The 14,006-nt window shown below is 43.2% G+C and overlaps 1 protein-coding gene across 1 annotated transcript; it reads left to right on the plus strand.

Annotated features, from left to right (window-relative positions):
* Nucleotides 1-595: 595 nt before the first annotated feature.
* Nucleotides 596-4,687, plus strand: LOC148032913 (uncharacterized). The gene is made up of 2 exons (XM_087684206.1): nt 596-2,946; nt 3,034-4,687. The coding sequence occupies exons 1-2, from the start codon at nt 2,902-2,904 to the stop codon at nt 3,352-3,354; spliced, it is 366 nt and encodes a 121-aa protein (XP_087540332.1). The 5' UTR covers nt 596-2,901; the 3' UTR covers nt 3,355-4,687.
* Nucleotides 4,688-14,006: the final 9,319 nt, after the last annotated feature.

Genomic DNA, 14,006 nt, shown 5'->3' on the forward strand with positions numbered 1-14,006 from the left:
TCTGATCCGCTTAGAGAGGAAGTATCCATACCATTATATGATGGGTGTCGAGTATCTTGCCTGAAGACACTGCTTGCACTCCTAAGTGTGCAAGCAAAATATGGGTGGAGCGATGTGAGTGTGATCGAGTTGATCAGGTACCTTGTACGTACGCTTCGTTGATTTCTTTTGGGCACTATCATTAAAAATATTTGTGCTTTTTAAAGGTGTTTTATACTTTTTTTCAGATTATTGAAGTATCATATATTATCACTTGTAAATACAATGCCTGAGTCTCGTGATGATGCACGACATATTTTACGAAAGCTTGGCATGGACTATAACAACATCCATGCATGTATCAACGATTGCATACTGTTTCGAGGAGAATACGAGACTATGGAGACATATCTAAAGTATAGTTCTCACAGATATCGACAGGACTTGCAAGGGCAAACCATCCCTAAAAAAGTTCTTAGACACTTTTTGCTTATCTTCCGCATAAACCACATGTTTTGTATGTCTGGCATGGCGAGCTTGACAATATGGTATGCGCAGAATAGGTCCACAGATGGAGTTCAATGAATATCAACGGATTCACACGTATGGAGCCACATTGACTTTACCTTCCCATGCTTTGCTTGAGAGCCAAGGAATCTTCGGCTCGGTCTTGTAATGGATGGCGTGAACCCATTCGGTCTGCGCTCAACTTCTTACAGTGTGTGGCCTATAGTCCTTGTCAACTACAATATCCCTCTATGGCTTTCTATGAAGAAAGAACATCTCATCCTTAGCTTACTCGTCCCCAACCGCTACAAAGTCAAAAATATGGACCTGTATCTTCGTCCATTAGTCAATGAGCTTAAGATTTTGTGGGAGGAGGGGGTCACCGTGCAAGATATGAGCAAGCACGATGGTCAACAGTCCGTCAATATTCGAGCCATTCTCATATGGACCATGTATGACTTTCCGGGATTCGGAGAGTGCTCAAGTAAATAGGCTTCCATTCTTGTTGGTAATATCTATCATAGCTCGTTTAAGTTTGTATTCACTTGATAGAGATGTTGGGATAGGTTTGGTTATCTCAGGTTATCATACATGTCTATTGTGCGGGCCACAGTTAGACTCCTGAAGGTCACAAACCGTGAATAAGATGGTATATCAAGGACACCTCGCTTTCTTGTCAGAGAGTCATGAACTCAGGGAAGGTTTTCTTGGACGACCTCCAACACGTATGAATGCTCAAAGCTGGTACGAGCTAAAAATGGTCCACGCGGAGTCACATCCAAATGGAATGTGACGGTTCTTAGTTTTCTACGAGTTGTCATATTGGACCCACTTATAGATCAACCACTTGTTGGATCCCATGCATATTTTCAAGAACGTGGGCAGCTTGCTATGGGACCAAATCACAGGAAAGAGAGACACTATAGAGGTACGAATGGATTTGAAGGAGGTAGGCAAGATGGAGGCGCTTTGGCCGCAGTCGAGTGCTGATGGTTGCATGCAGCTACCTCATGCTCCTTGGGTTTTGTCCACTAAAGAAGAGCTCATTGTGAAGCAAATAGTCAAATCTATCTGCACTCCGACGGGTATGATGCATTCTCTTAGGTCCACGTTTTCTAAAGACCACCAATTATTAGGGCTAAAAATCCTATGATTGACATAAGATATGTTATGTTTGTACTACGAATGGATTGTAAGTGGACTACATATTTTGCTATTTGAAGTGTAGTCATTGTTCATAATGCTTTCTCCTTTGTGACAAATTGTACTACCGATCGTGATCGCAGGATGCCTTACTTCAAAAATACGTGGGGCCATTTACAGGTTGTCGACTGTAGTGCAATGGATCTCATAGAAGGAGATTAAGACATCCTCTATTGAATCCGCAAGGCGGGGATTAGTGGAGATGGTCTATCTCTTTGAGAAATACCTGCCTACCAGCATGCTCATGATACAAATCCACATTCTTGTGCATCTTTAGATGAAGTAGAGATTGCTGGACCTGTCCATACGCGATGGATGTTCTTCTTGGAGCGCTTCATGAAAACCCTGAAAGGCTTTGTGCGATAACGAGCTCGGCTAGAAGGTAGCATGGCTGAAGGTTGGTTGGTGTCTAAGGCGCTAGTGCATATTTCACAATTGCTACCAACGGTGGATTCAGACAACAGTATGCTATGGTTGCTGAAGGATGATGATAGACTGAACCGAGATGTGGTGGTTGGAAATGGGGTAGAAAAAAGAATGGATGCTGTAATGGAGGAGAAAGTGAATCGCTTTTGTATGTTGTACCATATCTCTATGGAAACATGGCTCGCCAGGTATCAGCAAGCTATACAAGATCGAGAGGAGGCGCGATATGAATTTCGACATAGTACACGCCATCGACCAATTCGATATCCCGAGGGTATGGAGAAGATGCCGCAGTTTATGTCAACGCGATGGTTGCATGGAGCTTTGATCGCAGCGTCTCGCGAAGGAGCGGAGGTCTCAACCGAGGAGTGAGAATTCTCGAGGGGATGTAGTCCAAAGATGATGTGTTTAGGGTTTGTCGTATCTATATTTTATATGTGAAAACTAATTGAGTGTTTCAATGTACAGTACAAAATATATAGTGCAGCGTGGTCGCGCGGACGACATTTTTATGTGGAGCATATTGACAAAATGCACTCCACAACAGATTGTGGTATCATGGCAAGGTTCCAACAAGAGAGCTGACGACGAGCAACGGATCCAAACACAGTTATAGATGAGATGGAGTATTTTGGAAACTTGCACAGTATTGTTACGGTGGATTACTGTAGCTTCTCCATGATACTATTGGATGTGTAATGGTTCAAAGTGATACTTGAAGGAGCTGGAGCAACAGTTCGATAAGATCCATCTGGATTTCTCGAAATAGATTTAAAAAAAAAATGGATGGATTTGCGCGACACCTTTGTGTTGCTGGCCCATTGTGAACAGGTGTATGAACTCATTTGTTTGTTAATTGTATTATGACATAGTACATATCATAATAGTTAAATCTCTCTTGTACGTGTTTGTGAACAGGTAATCTTCTATACAAACCCCCGACAACCTCGATGGTGGTATGTTATACCTTCAGCTCCCCGAAGTGCGAGAATATATGATCAAAGCGATATTTCGAGCATAGATGAGGACAATATGCAAATAGAGGGGTCGATATTGCAAGGGGTGGAGGCCACCGAAAGCTTGGAGCATGTAGAGGAGCCAGCATCGGGTAACAATGATGAAAATACAAGAGTCCAAGAATTCTTTGAGAACGAGGTGGACTCATCCTTTTGTGGTGACATGTCTATCGACCTTCCAGTTTATGCTAAGTTGTGTCAGGAGATTGACATGAGACCATAGAATACTTCATACTTGGAGCATCCACTTACTCAATTCATTGACTAATCGCTTATAAGGATACATAATATATGCATTTTATGTAAGATCATTTTTTTAAAATTTATATTACCGTGCTTTGTATGATTTAAATTGATTATGCTAATATCATTTTTTGTTTGTGCATGTGACCTTTGTGGATACTTAGATTATCAGGATGAGTCGAGAGATGAGCGATGAGGAGTTACAAGATATCTTCATGCGCATGTCTCCAGATCAGATGGCGAGATTCAGAGATATGGCGGATCAAGAGCTGTCTCAGACATCGTCGGGCCGCTCTATTAGATCTACTTCAGCGCGATCAGATGCTTCAGTTTTGAGTAGATGAGATCGATGCTCTAGTCTTGGGCTAGACGGAGTGAGTGCTTCAGGGTCAGGGGGGTGCTACAGAGATACGAATGTAGTGAGCCTGCAGTCGGCTCAGGATACAGGTGCTACTCCTCACTCTCGTGGCGATTCCAGAGAGCGTGGCTCAGGTGGTTGCTGTGGAGGCACGGACGCGGTGTCTCTGTCTCGTCGTTCTACTAGAGTTGCGTCACCTCTAGGATTTGTCACACCTGTGGAAACATCTACTCCAGTCACTCTGGCTTTTGCTCAGCCGTCCGTAGGTGGTACCCCTATGGGTGCTACTTCGATAGATACTACCTCGATCAGTATACCAGATGTACATGGGTCTCCTGGATAGGCCTAGGAGCGTGGTCGCAGGTGGGAGATGACCCATCTTAGGCATACCCTAAAGGGATATGCCTACCTTGTAGATGATAGGTCAGGAGCCATCATCATGAATGATGAGGGGAGGAGGGTGATGGCTCGCATGAGAGAGTTGTGCCAACAAGTTTTTCGGCACGTCTTGGATCATTGAAAAAACATACCGGAGGGGACCAATGACTATATAGTAGCATCCTTGCATGAGGAGTTTCCGGTACCAGCCGTAGAAAATAGATTTTCTATGGGCTGGATGATGGAGTGCATGCGTACATATATGTCACACAAATGATTGGACGCACGCAAGGCACTCAAGAGTGGGATTGCAAAGCCCGAGTGGCTAGACGCGGACGACTAGCGCCGATTGAGGGAGGAGGCTACAGATTCTCTAGGACATTGGAAACAACAGCGCAAGGTAGCGAGGGCACGACTAGAGACTGGAGTAGACCATCATCTTGGGATTGACGGCCACACGACATATCTAGAGAAATTTGTAAGTTTTTCTTGCTTATTTTTTGCGATATTCTTTGTACTGACAATTGTATTTCTAACAGTGAGTATTTTGTTTCCTTTGCAGCACTCCATTACAAATCGTGATCCGATCGGCCTTGAGACTCGATATGCAGAGAGGTACAGTCTCACTGCATTGATCGACCGATTGTGTGGATGTGGCGGCCCTACAAGTTATATTTCTTGTCTGTAGTTACCATGTTTAATTAGAATGCATTATTGTATGGTAGACTGATATGTAGTTATTTCTTTTTTTGCAAAGTCCGTTCGATGCTCCTTTATAGATCGCCCTTGGATCCCTGGAGCTCATACTCTTCTTTTTTGGTCACGTGATCTGTGTAGACATTTTCTATGTAGTAGTGATATCTTGCCATGATTGTATCAGTTGCTTTCATTATGCGATCATGTATTTATTGTCAAGATTGTGGGAGAGAAGGAAGGAGTCTCACTTGTAGCTTTCTTGCTTGCACAATGGGAGAATACACACAAAGGTGGAGGCTGAAAACAGTTTTCATCTTCTTAGTTGTATAAGCCAAAAAGACTCTCATACAAAGAAATAGAAGAACCCTATATATGGGTCTCAAACCAAAGACAACTAACTAAGGTGGCATACTAACTGAGCCATGAACTAGAGTAGATAAGGACAGTTGTCATCTAGCTATTATTCATGGGCGGTGTACCAACCGCGTCTACAATTGACAAGTCGGTGACATAAATGCACAACGGTCACCCTGGCATATCACAAGTGGAGCTCGATATCTCAACACTCCCCCTCGAGCTCAATCCCAATTCCTGCACACCAAGCAGGTCTCTGAACTTGCGCAGCTTCTCTGCGCCCAATGCCTTCGTAAATATGTCAGCTACCTGATCCTCTGTGCTGACATAAACTAGATCAATAAGACCTAGTAAAACCCTCTTCCGCACATAGTGATAATGCACCTCAATGTGCTTTGTTCTAGCATGATAGACTGGGTTATTTGCCAAGTCTATACTGCTCATGTTGTCACAATAAATGACAACTGGCCGATCTGTAGACTGATGCATATCATAAAGTAGCTTATGCAACCAAGCTATCTCACATGCAGCCATTGCTGCACCCCTGTACTCAGCCTCTGTGCTCGACAAGGCAACTGTAGGTTGTTTCTTGCTGCTCCAAGTGACTGCAACACTCCCAAAAGAGAACACATATCCGTTGGTAGATCGTCTATCAGAAATACTACCAGTCCAATCAGTATCAGTGTATCCATGCAACTGTATCTGAACCCCAGTCTCATAAAATAGTTCATACTGCAATGTGGACTTCACATACCTAAGTATGCGTCTAGCTGCATCCAAATGCAATTTTCTTGGAGCCTGCATAAACTGACTTACCAGTCCAACAGCATAGCTCAAATCTGGCCTGGTAATAGTCATATAAATCAAGCTTCCTACTATGCGTCTATACATAGTAGGGTCTTCCAGAAGCTCACCTGCATCTGCGCTCAGCTTCACATTCTGCTCCAAAGGAACTGAAATAGGCTTACAGCCTGTCATCCCATATTTGGACAGTATGTCCAATCCATACTGCCTCTGCAAGAGCTGTATCCCACTTGGTGATCTAATCACCTCAATACCCAATAAATAACGCAGCTCTCCCAAATCCTTCATCTCAAACTTTTGTTTCAATAGCATTTTCACATGAAGGATATCTTCATCACTGTCACCTGTCATAATCAAATCATCAACATAAATGACAAGCAGCATAATACCTTTCTCTGTTTTTCTCACATAAAGTGAGAAATCTGCCTTGGAAATCTGAAAGCCAATAGTGACAAGATACTGTCCTATCTTGTCAGACCATGCTCTAGGTGCTTACTTCAAGCCATACAATGCTTTCTTCAACCTGCAAACAAACTCAAGATGAACAGCATGCACATAACCTGGTGGCTGCTTCATATATACCTCTTCTTGCAAATCACCATGCAAGAAGGCATTCTTTACATCCATCTGATGTAAAGACCATTCCTTTGATGCAGCCATGGCAATGACTGCTCTTACGGTTGCCATCCTTGCAACCGGACTGAATGTTTCTTCATAGTCAATGCCATATGTTTGTGCATATCCCTTGACTACTAATCTTGCCTTGTATCTGTTCACAGAACCATCTGCATTGTGCTTCACCTTATAAACCCACTTACAGTCAATTACATTCTTACCTTTAGGCAAATGTACAAATTCCCATGTAGCATTTGCTTCCAAGGCATCCATTTCTTCATCCATGGCTTTCTCCCATTTTTCTTTTCCCGTGGCTTGCTCAAAAGAAGTGGGTTCTGGTTCCTATATCACTTTGACCATATATGCATAGTGAATGGTTGTAAATCCATCATATTTCAGCCTATCCACAGGATACCTAGCTCTCGTAGACCTGCACAAAGTAGATTCACTCCCAGGTGCTCTTAAAACATCCCTGGTCTTCCTTACTCCAGGTGTAACAATAGAGGGGATACCCAACTCATCATCAGTGCTCTGTTCTGAGCCACTGGATTCACCATCCACGTAGGAGTGATCTGCATTCACATCAAATATGGGCTGATCTACATTCTCTTTTCCTTTTCGTGAAACCTGCATACCACTATCTGCATTGCTTTGAGATTATTCTCCTGATCTCAATCTTCCTGTCCATGGCGAAGAATATGAACCACTGCTAAAGGACACTCCAGGTCCACTAATATTTTGTGGCTGCTGCTGTGAATTCTGTGCAGCATTACCATTTTGTGCATCTACATCATCAATCACATTTACTGGTTTATACCAGCTACTCATCTCATCAAAAACAACATCTCTGCTCACTGTAAACTTACGAGTAGAAGGATTATAGCATCTATACCCTTTCTGCTGCAGAGAGTAACCAATAAAGATACACTTCTCAGCTTTTGGATCCAACTTGGATCTCAACTCATCTGGCACATGAACATAGGCAATGCAACCAAAGATTTTCAAATGAGAAATATCTGGTTTCCTATCAGTATACCTCTCCTCTGGAGTCATTCCATGTATTGCTGCAGTGGGAGTCCTGTTCATTATGTAGACTGCTGTAGCAACTGCCTCAGCCCAATAAAAATCTGGCAGGTCTTTTTCATTGAGCATGGCACGAGATACCTCTCCAATATGCCTGTTTTTCCTTTCTGCAATTCCATTTTGTTGTGGGATATGACTGCATGAATATTGCTGCTTTATGCCATGCTCCTGCAAGAACCTTGCAAACTCATTTGAGAGGTACTCTCCCCCTCCATCTGACCTTAGGCATTTTATTTGCAGGCCTGTTTCTTTTTCAACCATAGCTTTAAGAGTTTTGAAATGCCCAAAAACTTCACTTTTCTTTTTCATAAAATACACCCAAACTTTTCTGCTATAGTCATCAATAAAAGTAACAAAATAATGACAGCCTCCAAGAGATGCAGCTTTAGTAGTCCACACATCAGAGTGGATTAATTCCAATGGCTTCTTACTCTCTTGAACATGTCTAGGAAATGGTTTTCTTGCCTGTTTTCCAAACTGACAGGCTTCACATACCTTATGCATTTCTGCAACCTTGAATCTAGGCAATCCTGCAACAATATTTTGGGCCTGCATTGATTTAAGTCGCTGTACATTAACATGACTAATGCGTTTATGCCAGATATCAATATCTGCAACTACATCGGTCCCATGTGCAAACATTGCTGCACTCAATTCAGACATGTCTGCATCCAATGTAAACATTCTACCATTCTTCTTTCCTTTTGCTATCAAGCGACTTTTATTTTTCATATCCTCAACAAAGCATCCATGAGGATTAAATTTGACTTGCAAGCCCTGCTCAACCATTTGACCAACAGAAACCAGATTCTTGGTGATATTCAGGACATGAAATATATCGGACAGGTATTTCTTTTTCCCATCCTGCATAGACAAGGGAATTTTTCCAATCTGCACAATAGGATGTGCAGTATCATCACCAATCTCCACAAATCCTGGTTTTTCCATTTTTCTTGCATCCTCCATCCATTCTGCATGACCTGTCATGTGGTTTGATGCACCTGAGTCAACATACCATACATCGTTGCTTTCTTCTGCACTTGTCACAGAATTGTTCATGTGCTGCACCATAAACAAATGCTCATTTCTGTCATCACCCTGTCTACTAGAAGATGCATAATTTCCTTGTTGCAGTTTTTCATTCATGATGTCATTCTGCTTTTTATAGCAGTCTTTAGCCATATGATCCATTTTACCACAGTAGTAGCATTCAACATTGCTATTTGCATTTTGCCCTCTTTGCCATCCACCGCGACCTCTTTGGCTCCCCCTACCTCTAGAGTTACCACGTCCTCCTCCATAGGACTGGTTTTCTTGAGTTTGCTGCATATTCTGATTTCTACCGCGGCCTCCAAATCGGCCTCCTCTACCTTTGCCTCTACCTCTTCCAGCATTTGAGTAGAAGACAGTTTCTTTTGAAGTTCCTCCTGAAGAAGATGCACCACCATTTCTTTGCTCCTCAGAAATTAGAAGAGCAATCAACTCCTCAAAATCAGGAAATCTTTCACGGACGGAAATGGATGTTCGGAACTGTGCATAATCCTTTCCTAGACCATTCAAGGTCACAGAAACTAAATCATCTTCCACTGGCGACCCAATGGAAACAAGTGCATCTGCAATCTTCTTCACCTTCATGTGGTAGTCATTGATGCTTATATTTTCTCTTTGCACATTATGCAACTCTTGCTTGAGTTGCATTTTCCTGGCTTGCGTATTTGTGCTATACATTTTTGACAAAGTATCCCATGCCTCCTTTGGCGTACTTGCATCCTGAATATGCACAATCATAGAGTCTGAAATACTGATAGACAGTCAGTACATAACTTTCCTGGCTCTCTCATGCCATGCTTTGAATGTCTGCATTTACTGTTGATTGAGAACATCAGGAAAAACTGGTTCTTCTTCATTTTCTGCAACAAATTCCCAATATCCTTTTTCCATAAGGAAATTCGTCATTCTAAACTTCCATGCTTGGAAGTTGTTTTTGTCAAGCTTTTCAGTTACAATCTGTGAAAGAGAATCAGACGCCATTACAGAACACTGCAAAAAATTCTGTCACTGCAAAAAACACAGCTTCACCCTCACAAGGGCAAATCTGCAAAACTGGCGAAAGTGGTATTTGACCACACAGTCACTTCCTAGTGACGATTTTGCATAAACAAGAACCAAGGATGATTCTGTAACTCCCAATGTCTTTGCACACAAGCATACGATGCAATTTCTGTGGTAACTTTTCACCGACCTGTAGAACAGTGGTCGCACAGCATAAAACAGGGATTTTTCCTGAGTGCGTGCAGAAAACTTCCGCCTCCAAAACAGGCCCCGAAATGGCCTCAAATAAAAAAAACAGGCCCCGAAAGCATATACTACCCTCTTGCTTTACCGCAAAGGACGTCTCAACTTGAGACAATGCACTCTTGCAATTTCCGGCTGTGCTACCTGCAGAGATCTGCTCCCAAAACAGAAAATGAAAGCAACACTGCTCCTTTTACCAGAACACCGCGAGCCTAGCTTGCTTTCTTGAGCTCCTTACCACGAACAAGGCTCTGATACCATGTCAAGATTGTGGGAGAGAAGGAAGGAGTCTCACTTGTAGCTTTTTTGCTTGCATAATGGGAGAATACACACAAAGGTGGAGGCTGAAAACAGTTTTCCTCTTCTTAGTTGTATAAGCCAAAAGAACTCTCATACAAAGAAATAGAAGAACCCTATATATGGGTCTCAAACCAAAGACAACTAACTAAGGTGGCATACTAACTGAGCCACGAACTAGAGTAGATAAGGATAGCTGTCATCTAGCTATTATTCATGGGCGGTGTACCAACCGCGTCTACAATTGACAAGTCGGTGACATAAATGTACAACGGTCACCCTGGCATATTACGAGTGGAGCTCGATATCTCAACATTTATTTCATGTATCAGTATTATGATTTAAGTACACTTTGTCTTTATTTACACGAGCATTGTACACAGTGCAGAAACTATTTTGTATGGCCCAAATAAAGCACAACTGCCCTGCCACAAATTTTTTCCCCTGTTATCGTCACTATTAGCGTCGCAAATTTACTACACGCGTCGTTATTAGCATCGCAAAGCGCCGTTATCAGCGTCGTTCTTTGTGTTGGTATCAGCGTCGCATTTACTGACGCAAATAGTGACGTTGATAACGATGCTAATACCGACTGTTCTATGGCGTCGCCAATAATGACGCTTTTTGCGACGACGGGGGCAAAGTTCTTTATTTACATTTTCGTCGCTTTTAACATCGGTATAAGCCCTATATCTTGTAGTGTAGGGTTGCTTCAGTACTGGGCTGGGCTCGCCTTCGTGCCGTGGGCTCAGGGTGGCCATTCCTTTGGTACCGTGGATCTTCTTTATAGACTTGCGCATGGTCTCCGCCACGTCTTCATCCTTATTTCTCCTTAACTCCTCAGCCTCTTCTTCTGCTCTCCTTCTTCTCTCCTCGGCTTTCTGTGATTCTTCTCTCACTTTCTTCATTTCTTCCTCCTCTTTTCTTATTAACTATTCTTTTTCCCTTTTAGATTATTTTTGGGCTCTTTTTAGCTCCTCCCGTTCTTCCTTTTTCATATTCTCCCTCCTCTATTGCTGGGGTTTTGTGGCCTTCTTCTTCTCTCGTGCCCTGGCCTCCTTCTGGGTCGTCTGCACCTTCTGCTCTCCGTGGTCACTAATGGTTCACTTGCTTGATTGCTCTATGTCTCAGGGCGAGGTGACTGATGGGGTGACTCTCCCACTTCTCCCTCAACTCCTGCCTCCCTCACTACTTCTTGAATGATTGCTGTCAAGACCCTACCAAATCTGATTGTGGAGGCCTTGAAGGTAGGCTTCTTGTGCGCTGACCTAGCCATTGAGGCTGGGGACTTTCATACTTCTGGCGCTACACTTGTGGCTAGGACGATGGCCGAGGTCTTGATGGTTTTCAAGACAAACCCATTCCAATCCACTTCTTCAGGGGACCCTATGGCTATGCTCTCTAGCAGTGGCACAACAATCCTGTTCATTAATGTGTTGTACCTCTGTCCCGAGAAGAGGGCATGGGCCATCTTCGCTTGCATCCATACTTCTGGGTTTGGGATGTTTGCCAGACTTATCCCATCCACCATGTGTACATCATGCTTATTCACTCCCAACATGACATATACATCTCTCCGAGGGCATCTTTCTTTCTTGACGGCCAAGCCTAGGGCCTTCTTGATCATTACAGCGCTTAATGGTACCTCCACTTGATGCTCTTCTTCTCCTGTCCTAATTGTTATTGTGCCGCAATTCCTTGCATCATCAAAATTTCTTAGGAACTCTGCACACATGATATAGTTGACTGCTTGCCCTACTTTCTCCATGTACTTCTGGAGGGCACATCTATCCACCAGCTATTTTACAGCCAACTCCTTCAGGATGGCTTTGTCCAGGTTCAATGCATGTTTGAAGGTGAAATGGCTAAAGCCCCTTGTCTCGACACTCAGGCCGTATCTCGTCTGCTCTTCTTCCGTGAAAGAGAGCTTGCCACCTTTATCTTGGCCTGCCATTATGGATACATGTCATTTACTATAATCCAACATTATATTCCTCAGATGAATTTTTGGTAAGCAAAAAATTGATTTTGCATTCATGAAGAGAATAAACAAGCTGAATTAAAGACATGAAATTTTCAAACAACAGCCTGTTCATTCCAAAACATTTTTAACACTTTCTTTCCAACCTTTTTTTACTTTTTCCTGCTTTTAACTTTGATTAAGACTTTTTGTTTCCTTCTCGCCTATGTTTTCTTAATCACCTAATCACCTTACCCCCTCTCCCCTCAGGAAGTGATGAGAATTCTTCCTAGGATTGGACATGAGAGAGAGGCAAGGCATTTAAGCACAGTATGGTGCTATCTACTTTGGCATAAGCCAATCGTAGAAATCAGGGTTGTATTCCGAATGAGTATGACGATTGAGATTACAAGGGCCAACGCATACTTGGGTAATGTAAGTTAGGACATCGGTTAGAAAATAATCCAAGTTAATGCCGGTAGCTACATGTAGCTCCTCTTCCGTAAGGATGCGATCAATGTAAGGGTGGGCCAAGACTTGGTCGTCTAGGTGTTTGTTTTGAGTGATAGCCAAGACCTCGAAAGAGGTTGGTGCTACATAAGTTGGGTCATACTCGGTTGTTTTAATTGCACATCACTGCTCAGCATTAGTCATTACTTGGCAACCGTTTCTTCCATTGGAGACATAGGTTACACAATTTTTGTAAGAATGATGAGTCAGAGGAAGCGAGCAAGTGAGTTCCTCAAACTCAACAGGTGACGTAGGCCTTTGGATATTGCAATATGATGTCATTAGCCATCTGATGAGCATGTGCTCTTTTGAGATTTCACCATTATCGATCAACTCCTTTGCGACCTTGGAAAATTTTACGATCATGAACTAGTATTCTTCCCAAGTGTAGGATAAAGAACGGACATCAGAGGCAAGGGGTTCATCAAGCAAGTCAAGGTCAAGTCTTTCATAGCTCCTAGCAAACATTGTGAAAGTGTTGTCCAAGAGCTTGATGCAAGTTACCAAGTCATCCCGTATTTGCAACAAGGTCCGTGGCAACTGATAGAAATGAGTGTCACTCGTAGGAAGGCCTAAGACCTGCTGGTGGTTGCGGTGGAATTGGACTAGACAATGATGGTTCTAGTTGTAGCAGACTAGATGGTGATGTTTCTAAGGGTAGCTCCATAGTCTGATCCGTGTGTCCAATGCTGCTTCGGGATATTGAGGGTGGATCTAGTGGCATAGAAGGTGGGTTACCTTCCTCTTGTGCAACCACTAGGGTCCCAAGCTCTTTGGACTTAGATGATTTCGGGGTATCAGGCTGCTGTATTGGTCGATAGATTGGTTGGGATTTTTTTACCGCAACCGTCATGGGTCTTGTAGCTTGGGTTTCGTGGGTTGTCACTACCTTAGATGGAGTGTGGCTGCCTAGGGGTGGGGTGGCAAGTGATGGTCGTGGTTGGACTATGCTTCTAGCATTTCCCTTCTTGGGCACCCATATCCGGGTGTTGCCTTTGTAGTATCATTGGACTCACAACAGATCTTTGGAGATCCATCATGGCTTGATTGTGCGTCTACATCAATAGCATTGGGTTGGTCTCTTAGGTTTTGAATGATAGTTATTAGCCTTGTGGAATTGTGTTTGCTTGCTACGAGTAGGTCGCTTTTGGTGCCTTGGCACCCATTTAAGCATGGGCTCTGCAGCTTTGGGGATGGCATTAGTTGACAGTGGTTTTGTGGTCTGGTGGGTTGGATGACTCACAACCCCCCTCCTTCAGCTTGGCCCTAGGTAGCTCTATTG

The sequence above is a fragment of the Lygodium microphyllum genome, chromosome 8 (genome assembly GCF_053477565.2).
Source record: "Lygodium microphyllum isolate KBCC chromosome 8, Lygodium_microphyllum_v1.1.10, whole genome shotgun sequence".
NCBI lineage: Eukaryota > Viridiplantae > Streptophyta > Polypodiopsida > Schizaeales > Lygodiaceae > Lygodium > Lygodium microphyllum.

Coding starts and splice junctions, on each gene's coding strand:
- LOC148032913 (XM_087684206.1), top strand. CDS start 2,902: ATGGATTTGCGCGACACCTTTGTGTTGCTGGCCCATTGTGAACAG. Junction 2,947..3,033: donor TGCTGGCCCATTGTGAACAG/GTGTATGAACTC, acceptor GTTTGTGAACAG/GTAATCTTCTATACAAACCC.